At 48.1% G+C, this 15,000-nt stretch overlaps 1 protein-coding gene across 1 annotated transcript in view; it reads left to right on the forward strand.

Moving 5' to 3' along the window:
* The window catches only part of LOC144532114 (dynein regulatory complex subunit 4-like), a 15,195-nt gene extending 7,715 nt beyond the window's left edge, over positions 1-7,480 (forward strand). Inside the window, exons 9-11 of the mRNA XM_078272676.1 lie at positions 612-821; positions 2,845-2,910; positions 5,715-7,480. Of these exons, the coding sequence (XP_078128802.1) occupies positions 612-821; positions 2,845-2,910; positions 5,715-5,849 (411 nt within the window). The 3' untranslated portion in view covers positions 5,850-7,480. The remainder of the gene's footprint in view (positions 1-611; positions 822-2,844; positions 2,911-5,714) is intronic.
* Positions 7,481-15,000: the final 7,520 nt, after the last annotated feature.

A 15,000-nucleotide genomic window follows, 5' to 3' on the forward strand; every position in this document is an offset into this window, starting at 1 on the left:
TCTGTGTGTGTGTGTGTGTTTGTGTGTGTCTGTGTGTGTTTGTGTTTGTGTGTGTGTGTTTGTGTTTGTGTGTGTGTGTTTGTGTGTGTCTGTCTGTCTGTCTGTGTGTGTGTGTGTGTGTCTGTGTGTGTGTGTCTGTGTGTCTGTGTCTATGTGTGTGTGTGTGCGTGTGTGTCTGTCTGTGTGTGTGTGTGTCTGTCTCTGTCTGTGTGTGTGTCTCTGTCTGTGTGTGTGTGTCTCTGTGGTGTTGTGTGTGTGTGTGTGTGTGTGTGTCTGTCTGTGTGTCTGCTATGTTTGTGTGTCTGTGCATGTGTCTGTGTGTGTGTGTCTCTGTGTGCTGTCGGTTGTGTGTGTGTGTGTGTGTGTCTGCGTGTGTGTTTCGATCAGACCATTACACACCCCCACTGTTTGGATCCTCTCCACTTTCTATAACAGGAGGATTCTTCTTTACTTTTAACCCTTCAACTACATTTTCCTGACGAGACTTACACACTTTTACTGTAGTAACGTTATCTTGAGGGAGTCACCCCCTAAACCCTCCCGCCAAATACGTGCACTTACGTAAGTCCTCCACAAACTTCTGGAAAACTCTGGGTTTTGCATGTTTTCAGGTTCAGCAGGAGCGGGACGATCTGCTGAAGATGCAGACGGAGGCCATCCTGGACATGCAGCAGAAGTGCGGACTGAAGGAGTTGCTGCTGGAGAGGAAGTTGGCTGCGCTGACGGAAACTGTGGAGAAGAAGGAGGCGCAGCTCTGCGCCGCGCTGTCGGCCTCCAACGTCGACCAAACTGCAGGCGGCAGCGCCGCAAACAAACTCGAGGTATGGTCTTAGTTTTATATCCACTGCCGCTAGGGTGCGTCTAGACTTCTAGGCTACATTATGCAGCCCTTCCAGAGTCATTTTGTGATTGTTTTGGGCTAAAATCCTTGATGACGCGTCACGTTTTCTGAAAAACTGCGATGAAATAGCGGTGAACTTGCAAAAACTGTGGCGTCATCGTGGCTTCATCGCGGAGTTTACAGCTTTACGATGATGTTCACGTCTCTTCATGACGTCGCTTCATCACGTCGCTTCATGACGTCGCTTCATCACGTCGCTTCATCACGTCGCTTCATCACGTCGCGTCATCACGTCGCGTCATCACGTCGCTTCATCCGTCGCTTCATCACGTCAGCGTCATCACGTCGGCTTCATCACGTCGGCGTCATCGCGTCGGCGTCATCACGTCGCGTCATCACGTCGGCGTCATCACGTCGGCGTCATCACGTCGCGCTTCATCGCGTCGCTTCATCGCGTCGCTTCATCAGCGTCGCGTCATCACGTCGCGTCATCACGTCGCGTCATCGCGTCAGCGTCATCACGTCAGCGTCATCACGTCGCTTCATGACGTCGCGTCGCTTCATGACGTCGCTTCATGACGTCGCGTCGCTTCATCACGTCGCTTCATCACGTCGCGTCATCACGTGGCGTCATCACGTGGCGTCATCACGTCGCGTCATCACGTCGCTTCATCACGTCGCGTCATCACGTCGCGTCATCACGTCGCGTCATCACGTCGCTTCATCACGTCGCTTCATCGCGTCGGCTTCATCACGTCAGCTTCATCACGTCGGCGTCATCACGTCGCTTCATGCGTCAGCTTCATGCGTAGCTTCATCACGTCGCGTCATCACGTCGGCGTCATCACGTCGGCTTCATCCGCGTCAGCGCTTCATCCGCGATCGCGCGTCATCGCGTCAGCTTCATCACGTCGCTTCATCACGTCGCTTCATCGCGTCGCTTCATCGCGTCAGCTTCATCACGTCGCTCATCCGCGTCGCGCTTCATCGCGTCGCTTCATCACGTCGCTCATCGCGTCAGCTTCATCGCGTCACTTCATCACGTCGCTTCATCACGTCGCGTCATCCGCGTCGGCTTCATCACGTCAGCTTCATCACGTCGCTTCATCACGTCGGCTTCATCACGTCGCTTCATCACGTCGCTTCATCAGCGTCATCACGTCGCTTCATCCGCGTCGCTTCATCACGTCAGCTTCATCGCGCTTCATCACGTCGCTTCATCGCGTCAGCTTCATCACGTCGCTTCATCACGTCGCTTCATCACGTCAGCTTCATCACGTCAGCTTCATCGCGTCACGTCATCACGTCGCTTCATCACGTCATCACGTCGGCTTCATCACGTCGCTTCATCACGTCGGCTTCATCACGTCGCTTCATCACGTCAGCTTCATCCGCATCAGCTTCATCGCGTCGCTTCATCACGTCAGCTTCATCGCGTCGCTTCATCACGTCAGCTTCATCGCGTCGGCGTCATCACGTCACTTCATGACGTCACGTCATCACGTCGCGTCATAACGTCACGTCGTCACGTCGCTTCATCACGTCACTTCATGACGTCACGTCATCACGTCGCCTCACAGTGTCGCCTCACCGCGTCGCTTCATAACGCTCCTATGGCAACGGGAAAACAGCTGCTCTCGTGTGAAGTAAACGCAACATTTTCCATCTCTCTGCTAAGATATACGGGACTTCTTTTGCAACGACAGTGCGGGGATTATGACATCATGCACGCCCCGCGTATTTTGCGTGGAAATCGGCAATTAATGCGGCGAAAGTGCGGCGTATTTGAAGAAATAAATATGAAGACTTTGGCTGATTACGTGTTCCCGTAATCACATTTTTCTGGAGGGACTGACTGAGTCTTCAAGGTTAGACGTGAGATGGTATCAGACTTTCAAAGTCTTCTAGTGTCTGGTAGGCATTGGTCGACTAATATATATTTCTTGATATTTGTGTGCGAGCTTCAAGAACAAAAGTCTGAAAAGTGTTCTTCCTGCTCGTAGGAAATACTGGCGTCTAAACGAGCCTCCATCGCCGCCTTGCAGAGCGACTTGGCTCGAGATTGTGAGGTCAGTTTGTTTCTTTGATTGAATTGTTGTGAGTAAATCACCGCTGCACAGTTTAATTTCACAGTCAAAACTCACATTATTTAACGTTCATAACCCTTGTGTTGTCTTCCTGTCGACCATGAACTCCTTCCGTCAAAAGTCGCTTTTCCCCTACGTGGTACCTGCTCCACTCGCCTCGACTCTACTCGCCTTTTCTGGTTTTCCATTACGATAAAAAGTCCCTGGTACCTGCTAACAGGTACTTTATTTAGTACCACCTCAGTCGAGGTTCCCAGCGAGCTGAGGCGAGCCGAAAAGGTGACGTGAAAGCGACAGACGGGGGCGTCCTGAACAAACCCACCATGTTTATTTCTGCTGCCTCCAGCTTCATTTGAAACTAAATGTGTCTTCTGACAACAACACACCTTCCACGTTCTGGGTGTCGCGTTAGGTCACGGCAGTTTCCTGCGGCGCCGCTTGTTTTACAGTTCTGCGGAGGCTCCAGGCAGAGCTTTCGCCGTAGCCACGTACACACACACATGGCCGGCTCGACGCACACACCAGCACACAAGTATAAACATCAGGCCACTTACATCGGCTACGGAGAAAGCTCTGCGTGGAGCCTCCACAGAACTGGAAAACAAGCTCAAGTGGCCTGATGTTTGTACTTGTGTGCTGGTGTGTGTGTCGAGCCGGCGTATAACGACCAGCCACGCTGAGGCGGTACTAACATCTGCAACGGAAAACGGACGCACAGTGTGGCGAGGCGAGTCGAGCAGGTACCATGTGATGGAAAAATGCCAAAAATGTACTTTTTTTGGAGCTCATTTCGAAGCTTTTGTCTTTTTCTTTTTTTTCCAACGTTCTTGTTTAAATTCATGGTCAATAAACCTAATTTATATTTATTTGACTAATAGTTCAGTGAATCACAGACTGGTTTACGTCAACGTTTAATCACGAGTTTTAAAACATTTTTTTCAAATGCTATAAAACTGTAACATGACATCATGACTTCGCGTAAACATACCCCGACCAGACGGCCGTTACAACACACCGACCAGACGGCCGTTACAACACACCGACCAGACGGCCGTTACAACACACCGACCACACGGCCGTTACAACACCCCGACCAGACGGCCGTTACAACACCCCGACCAGACGGCCGTTACAACACACCGACCACACGGCCGTTACTACACACCGACCACACGGCCGTTACTACACCCGACCAGACGGCCGTTACTACACCCGACCAGACGGCCGTTACTACACCCCGACCACACGGCCGTTACTACACCCCGACCACACGGCCGTTACTACACCCCGACCAGACGGCCGTTACTACACCCCGACCACACGGCCGTTACTACACCCCGACCAGACGGCCGTTACAACACCCGACCACGGCCGTTACTACCCCCGACCAGGCGGCGTTACTACACCCGACCAGGCGGCCGTTACTACACCCGACCAGACGGCCGTTACTACACCCCGACCAGGCGGCCGTTACTACACCCCGACCAGGCGGCCGTTACTACACCCCGACCAGGCGGCCGTTACAACACCCCGACCAGGCGGCCGTTACAACACCCCGACCAGGCGGCCGTTACAACACACCCGACCAGACGGCCGTTACTACACCCCGACCACACGGCCGTTACTACACCCCGACCAGACGGCCGTTACTACACCCCGACCAGACGGCCGTTACAACACCCCGACCAGACGGCCGTTACAACACCCCGACCAGACGGCCGACCGTCGGCAGAAAAGCCAGTCAGACTGATTAGTCTCCCCGAGTTGGTCAAAAAATCTGCCTCTGAAGAGACGAGACGTAATACGTCTCCACAACAGCAGGCGGCGCTAGTCTGTATGGTCGCCCAAAAATGAAAACCAACAGCTGATTGGACGAACGCGTCATGTGGGTCTGGCTGCTGCTTCCGGATTTTGGATTTTTCAACCGACCATTAATGGCGTCTCGTTCAGAATACGATCTCATATCGTCCTAAAATAGTTTCCCGTAACGTGTTTCTGGAAACATCTGAAGAGAGAAACAGGCCGTGCAGCTGCTGAATCTGTCTTTCTTAAACGCTGAAAAAAGTGACGAAAAAAATCGGAAAAAACGTCCAAAACTTGTTAAAGAAAGTGACAAAAAAACGTCTTAAAAAATGGACAAAAACATAATAAAAAAAAAGTGACAAATGTTGGAAAAAGCTACAAAAACGCAGGAAAATAATTCAACTAAAACATTATTTTTTTTAACCCTTGTGTTGTCTTCCCGGCGACCGTGCGAGATGCAGCTTTTAGTTTTTCTGGGTCAGAATATGTAAATTAAAACCGCAAGACACTTTTTTTAAAGACATTTTTGTTGTTTTTAAACCACGTTCTTGACGCTTTCTCCAAAATTTGTCACTTTTTTTTCCCCCTCTCTGTTTTTGTCGCTTTGTCGGAAGTTCTTTTGTCAATTATTTTTTTTCAAATGCCATACAATTGAATAACGCACCCAAATTCAATGAACGTAGTGAACTGATCTTTCTTTTCGTCGTACAGAACCATCCACGTTATTCTTCCGAGGAAAACAGGAGGGTTAAATGCTCAAAAGTGACCAAAAACATTGAATAACATCGACAAAAACGTTGAAAAATAACAACAAAATGTTGAAATTTCGACCCAGAAAAACCCACAGTTGCACGGTCGACGGGAAGACAACGGGAGGGTTAGAAGGAGAATCCACGAAGATACGTAAACATGCCGTTAGACCTCGCAGGGCTAACGTCACGGTCAGCGGAGTGAAAATGAAACCTGTGTGCTGTGACCTGCAGGAGTACGACGGGCTGCTGCAGAGCTGTCAGGAGAAGCTGAAGGCTTCGGGAGTCCCTCTGAACGACCTCTCCGTCCGGCCGTCGGAGCAGATCCTCAGGGGACGGACCTCTCTGGGACCGGCCTCTGAACACTGAAACCCCTCCACGTGTTACCTACGTTCAAACACACACACACACACACGACTTCACTCCTTTACCTCTCCGTCATCGGAACTTCGGCTGCACTTCCGGTCTTTGTTCGATATAAACTCACCTTTTTCAGGACACTGTATTTTAAAAGATACTTCTGTAAAAATCCAAATAACTTTAGAGATCTTCATTGTGAAGGGTTTAAAACAATGACCCAATCCCAACGTGAGTCCTGAGGACTAAAGACTAAAGACAAATGGAGCTTTTCCCCTACGTGGTACCTGCTCGCCTCGCCTCTACTCACCTTTTTTGGTTTTCCATTACGGTAAAAAGTCCCTGGTACCTGCTAACAGGTACCTTTTTTAGTACCACCTCAGTCGAGGTTCCCAGCGAGCTGAGGCGAGCCGAAAAGGTGACGTGAAAGCGACAGACGGGGGCGTCCTGAACAAACCCGCCATTTTTAACTAGTTCAGCCAGCTGTGTTTATTTCTGCTGCCTCCAGCTTCATTTGAAACTAAATGTGTCTTCTGACAACAACACACCTTCCACGTTCTAGGTGTCGCGTTAGGTCACGGCAGTTTCCTGCGGCGCCGCTATGACGACCAGTCACGCTGAGGCGGTACGAAAATCAGCAACGGAGAACGGACGCACAGTGAGGCGAGTAGAGGCGAGGCGAGCAGGTACCATGTAATGGAAAAACGCCATTAATTGATCTCAGGTGCTGAGTGAGTGAGTGAGGCCACATGGGCTCAGATAGGTAGAAATGGGATTGGCACAGCACTTCACCAGATCACACGTTACCTTGGTGACGTTTACTAACAAAGATGCCGCTGACACTTGCTGGTTTGGGAATTTTCATTTTGAGTTTGTCGCTTTCCACGCGGCCGAGGCCCAGGAGACGGCCGCCTGATTCCATGTTTTCAACCTCTTGTTTTACGAGCCAGGACGACAGGCTGGTCTGCTCCGTGGTCGTGTGTCGTGCTGTCGTTTACCTTTTGTAATTCCCGGATTTCCCCTACGGTCTCTGCGGTAAACGTCACAACGCTTTGAACTGTGGGTAATACCCTTTTGGTGAAGTCTGCATCGACGCAGACTCACGCTAAAGGGCTCGGTAAGTGTGTCCTCAAACCCTCTCGCCCTTTGACATTCGACATTGGGACAACCCTAAGCCCGTAGGAATCTCACGAGAACGCGCAGCAAAGTCCGTGAGTCCGGACTTTGGGATTGGGCCTCCGTTTTCCACGCTTGTTCAATGAACCATAAACAACTAACGGTCGAAAAGACAATGACAGCTTATGGGCGGTAGGCAATTAAGGTCACAGTTAAAAGAAAATTAGGAAAGTAAAGAGAGACTTCTACGGACTCTGAAAATCGTCTGCGTGAACGTGCTTAGGGCATGGTACAAGAGGCATGGAGACAGCAGGTGTGGCCAGGGCAATACATGGGTGGTAGGGGTGGTGGTGGCGCAGTGGCTATGACCCATGCCTTTGGTGTGGGAGACCTGGGTTCAATTCCCACTGCGATACATCAACCAATGTGTCCCTGAGCAAGATACTTAAAGCCTAACTCTCGCCAAAAATTTTAGTGAATGTACCCGAGTCAGACTTTCGTTTAAAAGCACATTTAGGACGGAAACGCCACTTTTAAGATTGACCGTATTCCCGTCAGATGGCCTTTTGAATGGGAGAGCTAACGGCACTTTGACGCTAGCCTCAAAATAGCTATTGTTAAACAACTAAGAAGGCTCGAAACGAAAGCATGGAGAACATTGAGTACCCAGAGCACACCGTAGGTCTTGTTGTTTCCGGCCGCTACCAGTAGCCACAGATTTAGTATATCCCTTCTTAGTGGTTTATAAATAGCTATGTTGAGGCTAGCATCGTAGCGCCCCTAGCTCTCCCATTCAGAAGGCCATTTGACCCAAAAACCAGAATACGGTCCATCTTAAAAGTGGCGTTTCCGTCCTAAATAGGCTTTTAAATGAAAGTCTGACTCAAGTACATTCACAAACAGACCCTAGGTTACATTTTGGCGAAAGTTAGGCTTAATGGTGAATGAAAGGCTTGCTCCCACCAAGTATGTCATCCAATCAAATCCAAGCATTGACGTCAATGCTGCGGCCAGTTCTGCCGTCGTTTACCTTTTGCTTCTTCTAGCCCGTAGAAATAGCAACGTCGTTAGCCTTTCCTCATTAGCGCCACCTCTGTTCAGGAGAAGACTGCAACGAGTGTCGCGACCACCACGCGCGAGTATAAACTGTAACGGCGCTCCCTTGACGTCACACTGGCGCTCGACAGGTCGGCTGCGGCGACTACACCGCGCGTTTAAAAGGCGCTGAGACACCGAGACGATAGTCGGCCGTCTGACAGTCTGGCGAGGTCGGTGACTCCAGTCTGGTCGGTGTGCTCCGTGCCGTCGGCCGTCAGAGGGGCCGTCGGCCTTCATTTGGGCTGATTTGACATGTATGAATCGGGGGGGCGGGTACTGCTTAAGGAGGAGATGTACTGCAGTACTTAATGAACTGGCCAGTCTGGTGCAGTACATGAGGAGGAGATGTACTGCAGTACTTAATGAACTGGCCAGTCTGGTGCAGTACATGAGGAGATGTACTGCAGTACTTAATGAACTGGCCAGTCTGGTGCAGTACATGAGGAGGAGATGTACTGCAGTACTTAATGAACTGGCCAGTCTGGTGCAGTACATGAGGAGGAGATGTACTGCAGTACTTAATGAACTGGCCAGTCTGGTGCAGTACATAAGGAGGAGATGTACTGCAGTACTTAATGAACTGGCCAGTCTGGTGCAGTACATGAGGAGATGTACTGCAGTACTTAATGAACTGGCCAGTCTGGTGCAGTATATGAGGAGATGTACTGCAGTACTTAATGAACTGGCCAGTCTGGTGCAGTACATAAGGAGGAGACGTACTGCAGTACTTAATGAACTGGCCAGTCTGGTGCAGTACATGAGGAGATGTACTGCAGTACTTAATGAACTGGCCAGTCTGGTGCAGTCCATGAGGAGGAGACGTACTGCAGTACTTAATGAACTGGCCAGTCTGGTGCAGTACATGAGGAGATGTACTGCAGTACTTAACGAACTGGCCAGTCTGGTGCAGTACATGAGGAGATGTACTGCAGTACTTAACGAACTGGCCAGTCTGGTGCAGTACATGAGGAGGAGATGTACTGCAGTACTTAACGAACTGGCCAGTCTGGTGCAGTACATGAGGAGGAGATGTACTGCAGTACTTAATGAACTGGCCAGTCTGGTGCAGTACATGAGGAGGAGATGTACTGCAGTACTTAATGAACTGGCCAGTCTGGTGCAGTACATGAGGAGAGTGTACTGCAGTACTTAATGAACTGGCCAGTCTGGTGCAGTACATGAGGAGGAGATGTACTGCAGTACTTAATGAACTGGCCAGTCTGGTGCAGTACATGAGGAGGAGATGTACTGCAGTACTTAATGAACTGGCCAGTCTGGTGCAGTACATGAGGAGGAGATGTACTGCAGTACTTAATGAACTGGCCAGTCTGGTGCAGTACATGAGGAGGAGATGTACTGCAGTACTTAATGAACTGGCCAGTCTGGTGCAGTACATGAGGAGGAGATGTACTGCAGTACTTAATGAACTGGCCAGTCTGGTGCAGTACATGAGGAGGAGATGTACTGCAGTACTTAATGAACTGGCCAGTCTGGTGCAGTACCTGAGGAGGAGATGTACTGCAGTACTTAACGAACTGGCCAGTCTGGTGCAGTACCTGAGGAGGAGACGTACTGCAGTACTTAACGAACTGGCCAGTCTGGTGCAGTCCATGAGGAGGAGATGTACTGCAGTACTTAATGAACTGGCCAGTCTGGGGCAGTACATGAGGAGATGTACTGCAGTACTTAATGAACTGGCCAGTCTGGGGCAGTACATGAGGAGATGTACTGCAGTACTTAATGAACTGGCCAGTCTGGTGCAGTACATGAGGAGATGTACTGCAGTACTTAATGAACTGGCCAGTCTGGTGCAGTACATGAGGAGATCAGGAACACATTATTCCATTTCTGTTCGTCACGTCTGTGTTAAGTTTGCTTAAAATATAAAAGCAGTTGAAAGTGACAGGACGTTTATTTTTTTGTAGTATATTTCCTGTTTGTATCTCACTTCTGGGGCACGTTCAATCTCAAAACGGTGTGCAGCGTGTTGCTACGGTTTCCTGGTTGAACGGCGCGTTTCCTCAGAACGGTGTGAAGCGGTGAGCAGCGGGCTTTGACTTACGTTTTCTCTCGTTTAAGACCATCAGCTAGCAGTGTGACATGGGAGACCAGCGCTGCTCTCAGGTGTGAATGCACAGAGCAGGGGTGTTAAAAGAGCAGCTTCGGTTACAGAGCAGTTGGTGAATTGTGGCGTTAGCTTCACACGCTAACAGCAAACAGCGAAGCTAACGGCGGAGCTAACAGCTAACGGCGGAGCTAAAAGCGGAGCTAACAGTGGTGCTAACAGTGAAGCAAATGGGCCTGGAAGCCATTTGTGGTCGAGGAGAGAAGGGCTACAGCTACAGTACGTCCATGTTTGGCTGTGTATGGAAGGGACTAGTTCTCTTCGTGTGGACTCACTGGACCGACTCGACATGTAGGCGGAGCTCAGGAGCTTCAGAGCTAAGGCGGGGCTACAGATTAGGTGTCCCTAAGAAACGCGTATGTAACAGTAGTTCCACATTACATTAATTCATTTGCACGTGAGGTTTATTTATTTTTATACCGTGTATTCTCCGTGTAAATTCATGTACCGAACCGAGACGCCCGTACTGTTTCTGTTCAATACCAATACATGTACCGTTCCACCCCTAGTATACTGTACTGTATATGTATGGATGCATAGCATAGTGGGGGGGTCTGGGTGTCCTCCCATAGGGAAGTTGAGCGTCAACGACTTCATTTCCTGCATTCTGATACACTTTTATGCACCCATTTACAGTGGAAATCCCTTTATTTAGCCTACGTGAAGAAGAAAAACACAGATGACAGTTCAAAATATATTAAAAATATAATGGAAAGTATGTTGTTGTGGGTCATTGTGCATTTTTAAGAGGCTATATGGGAAATCCTGGAGCTTTCTTAGTGGGTATACTACGTATACCTGCGTATCACGTAGACTACACCGCTGCATCAGGGTGTTCAACGCACCCCCGTTTCAGTTTAAATCAACGTGTTGCTACGTTTTGTCGGGGCTGAACGTGGCCCTGGACACTTCTCGTCCTGTCTCAGTTATTTAAGACAGCTCCAGAGGTCTCTCACGTGGTTCGGAGATGCCAGTTGTACGGTGGCCCTGAACTGCAAATCATCAACAGCAAATAGAAAAACATAACGGCTCCAAGTATCGCCAGGGGCTCTACACATGAACTCCAGCATTGAGAACATCGTTTGTGTTCACAGTTTACTAAAAAGAGGTTTTGAGCAACTCACGTTAGCTGTTGTTGTTTACGCTATCCGCCATTCTCCCAGTCCAACATAGACGATCTCTGAATGTGAATGAACGGACTCCATAGGAGGAAATGTCATCTTATACGAGGCTCCTTTTTCAACTACAAGGTCAATATTGTGTTTCACTAACGACAAAACAACGAATAATCTGTGCATTTATATGGAACTAAGCTTTAGGAGCTTTCCATCTTTACTCTCCTCCCTCGACTATTTCTGACTGGCTCGATAGACGGAGACCGGAAGAACAACAGCTAACGTGAGTTGTTCAAAACCTCCTTTTAGTAAACTCTGGGTACCAACCAGTGTTGTCAGTGCTGTGGTTAAGGTGTAGAGCTCCTGGTGATACTTGGAGCAAAGGCTCATGTTGTGTCGAGCCTTCTTAGTGGTTTAAACAGATATTTTGAGGCTAGCATCGTAGCGCCCCTAGCTCTCCCATTCAGAAGGCCATTTGACCCAAAAACCAGAATACGGTCCATCTTAAAAGTGGCGTTTCCATCCTAAATATGCTTTTAAATGAAAGTCTGACTTGGGTACATTCACAAAAAGACCCTAGGTTATTCCTTTAAACAGCTCTCGTTCACCTGGAAAAGAAAACGCACAGTCTGAATGCTTTGGTACATTCCCTTTACTGACATTCAATGCCAATAGTTTACATTGCATACAGGCATGTCGTATAGAAAAACTATGCACATTAACATTTACACTTTATACACACACACACACACACACACACACACACACACACACACAGTATGGCTTATGTATGAAGCAAGCCAGCTGGTTGGCCGTTCACGTTGAGGCAAGTTATACCCAACTTGTGTCGAAAAACCCAAAACAGTTTCCCTGTTCATGCAGCTGCTAAGACAACAGTGAGGCTCTGGAAGACTTCAGGATCTAATTGCTTAGAAATGATATCAGCTCTGATATAAATGTTGCAGAGTTGCCGGCTCTAAGGGTAACTTAGGTTATTTCTTAACCTGGACCCTATTTTCCTGTTTTAGTGTTTAAGTGACTCATGGGAATGACAATGTTTTGAAATTGGTCCAGTATTAAGCGAGACGAAACAAGCTGCAATGTATCGTTATTGGGAAATTGCGCAGCGTCAGTCAGCGTCCACTAAAAGTTCTGTTTGTTGCTGCTGACAGACTCAGATTATTATTCTAAGTGTCTGACAACATTATGAAAGGATCCCTACAGAGATAGACCTTTTAGTTAAAGAGGAAGATCCTTTTAGTTTAACATGAAACAGCCCCGAAATACACCATCACCAAACTCCACCAGACTCCATGTAAATAATCAGGACTTTTAGCGTGTATAGAGCCAGCATATCTCCACCAGACTCCATGTAAATAATCAGGACTTTTAGCGTGTATAGAGCCAGCATATCTCCACCAGACTCCATGTAAATAATCAGGACTTTTAGCGTGTATAGAGCCAGCATATCTCCACCAGACTCCATGTAAATAATCAGGACTTTTAAGCGTGTATAGAGCCAGCATATCTCCACCAGACTCCATGTAAATAATCAGGACTTTTAGCGTGTATAGAGCCAGCATATCTCCACCAGACTCCATGTAAATAATCAGGACTTTTATCATCGTAAAACACACTTCATTCAAAGTGGACAGAAACTAAATAAAACTATCAAAAGCCGTCTTGGTTCATCTTTCCACTGTTCCAACAATCACCACTCTGGTTTGGTTGAAATAAACCCTTAATTCACCCATTTACATGTGGAGATATGCTGGCTCTATACACGCTAAAAGTCCTGATTATTTACATGGAGTCTGGTGGAGATATGCTGTCTCTATACACGCTAAAAGTCCTGATTATTTACATGGAGTCTGGTGGGTTTAGCAAACGCAATTTCGTGGGATGTTTTTATGTTTAATAAAAGGATCTTACTCTGTAACAGAAAGGTCTTTAAGAGGATTTAAAGGTCTCTCTCTGTAGGAATCCTTCCCATAATGTTGTGAGACACTTAGAATAATCTGAGTCTGTCAGCGGCTAAAACAGAACTTTAGTGAAGGTAAATACAAGCTGGACAATTACTATTAACTCACATTGCAGCTTGTTTCTCTGCTGCAGACTGCAGAGATCTCTCTTAATACTGGACCAACGTCAGAGATTGTTGTTCCCATCAGACACTTAGACACAGAAACACAGGAACACAGAAACACAGGAACACAGGAACATAGGAACACACAGGAACACACAGGAACACACAGGAACACAGGAACATAGGAACACAGAACATACAGGAACATAGGAACACAGGAACATACAGGAACATAGGAACATAGGAACACACAGGAACACAGGAACATAGGAACATAGGAACACAGGGTCCAGGTTAAAAAAAAAACGGTAGTTACCCTTTAAATAGGAACAGGGCACACACAGATCAGTGGCATCGACGTGTACTTCTTTGCAGCATTTATTCAGTGAAACAGTTGTTTTCTCTTAAAAAGTTGGAAAACAGTTTCCATCAGTGACAAAATATCTTCTGCGTGCAATTTTACCGATACGTCAGATATAGTTTTACATTAAAATGAAGAGACAGCACATTTCGATTCATTTGCAAAGTGTTAAAAATGATCGAGCAGGTTTACAGCGACAGACTGAAAGTCAAGTCAGTCTTCAAGCAATAATCAGGTGCACTTATGAACATTTAAAACTCATCTTTCTTGCTGTAATGTTTCGTGTTCATGTCGTTTCCTGAGTTCTGTCTGGTCTCTGAAGGCGCCGACGCACCGACCCGATAATCAGTCCGTCCGACAGTCTGGCGAGGTCGGTGACTCAAGGACCAATCTGATTGGTGGAGAGCTAGCCCTCGACCAGCGAATCGGTGCACTTATGTTAAAACACTTACCGGAAACGAGGAGCTTCAAATGTTTTCAGAAACACGTTTCGGTGAACTATTTTAGTACAACATGAGATCGTATTTTGGGAGTAGCCAGACCCACGTGACGCCTTCGTCATTTCCGGTTTTCGGGTTTTTTTTTTGGGGCGACGATACAGATTAGCGCCGCCTGCTGTTATGGAGACGTATTACGTCTCGCGCACGCGCAGAACGTACGAACAAGTGGGCGTCGCTTCGGTGTGTTCTGAGGCACTTCTGGGACCTCGGGGAGACTGATCAGCCCGACTGGCTTTCTTACCGACGGTCGGCCGTCGGGTCGGCGTGTCAGAGCCTTTACTACGAAGCACTGGAAGTCACAGCGAGGGGCGCAAACACTGAAAACAAGATTATTTTTTGGACGGATGGACGTCTGTCCGTCCGTCCGTGTCTCTGTCTCTCTCTCTGTCTGTCTGTGTCTCTCTCTCTCTCTCTGTGTCTCTCTCTCTCTCTGTGTCTCTCTCTCTCTCTCTCTCTCTCTCTCTCTCTGTGTCTCTCTCTCTCTCTCTGTGTCTCTCTCTCTCTGTCTCTCTCTCTCTCTCTCTGGGGCTGAGTGCAAAGAAACGTCTGAACGAAAGGCTAACGTGATCGTACCTTCAACACAAACTGCTCTGAAGTGCCGTTGAAGTCATTCTGGGATTCAAACCCGTCCTGCCTGCGTCAACGCCTCGCTCTGCTCGCTGACAAAGAAGGAAAATTCTGGGTCCATCGTGCTAAGTCTGTAAAATGTCAGAAATGAGTGAAAAATAAAAAAAAAAGTCCAACATTATTTCCCCAGAGCCA

The sequence above is a fragment of the Sander vitreus genome, chromosome 2 (assembly GCF_031162955.1).
Source record: "Sander vitreus isolate 19-12246 chromosome 2, sanVit1, whole genome shotgun sequence".
In the NCBI taxonomy this organism is placed as follows: Eukaryota; Metazoa; Chordata; class Actinopteri; order Perciformes; family Percidae; genus Sander; species Sander vitreus.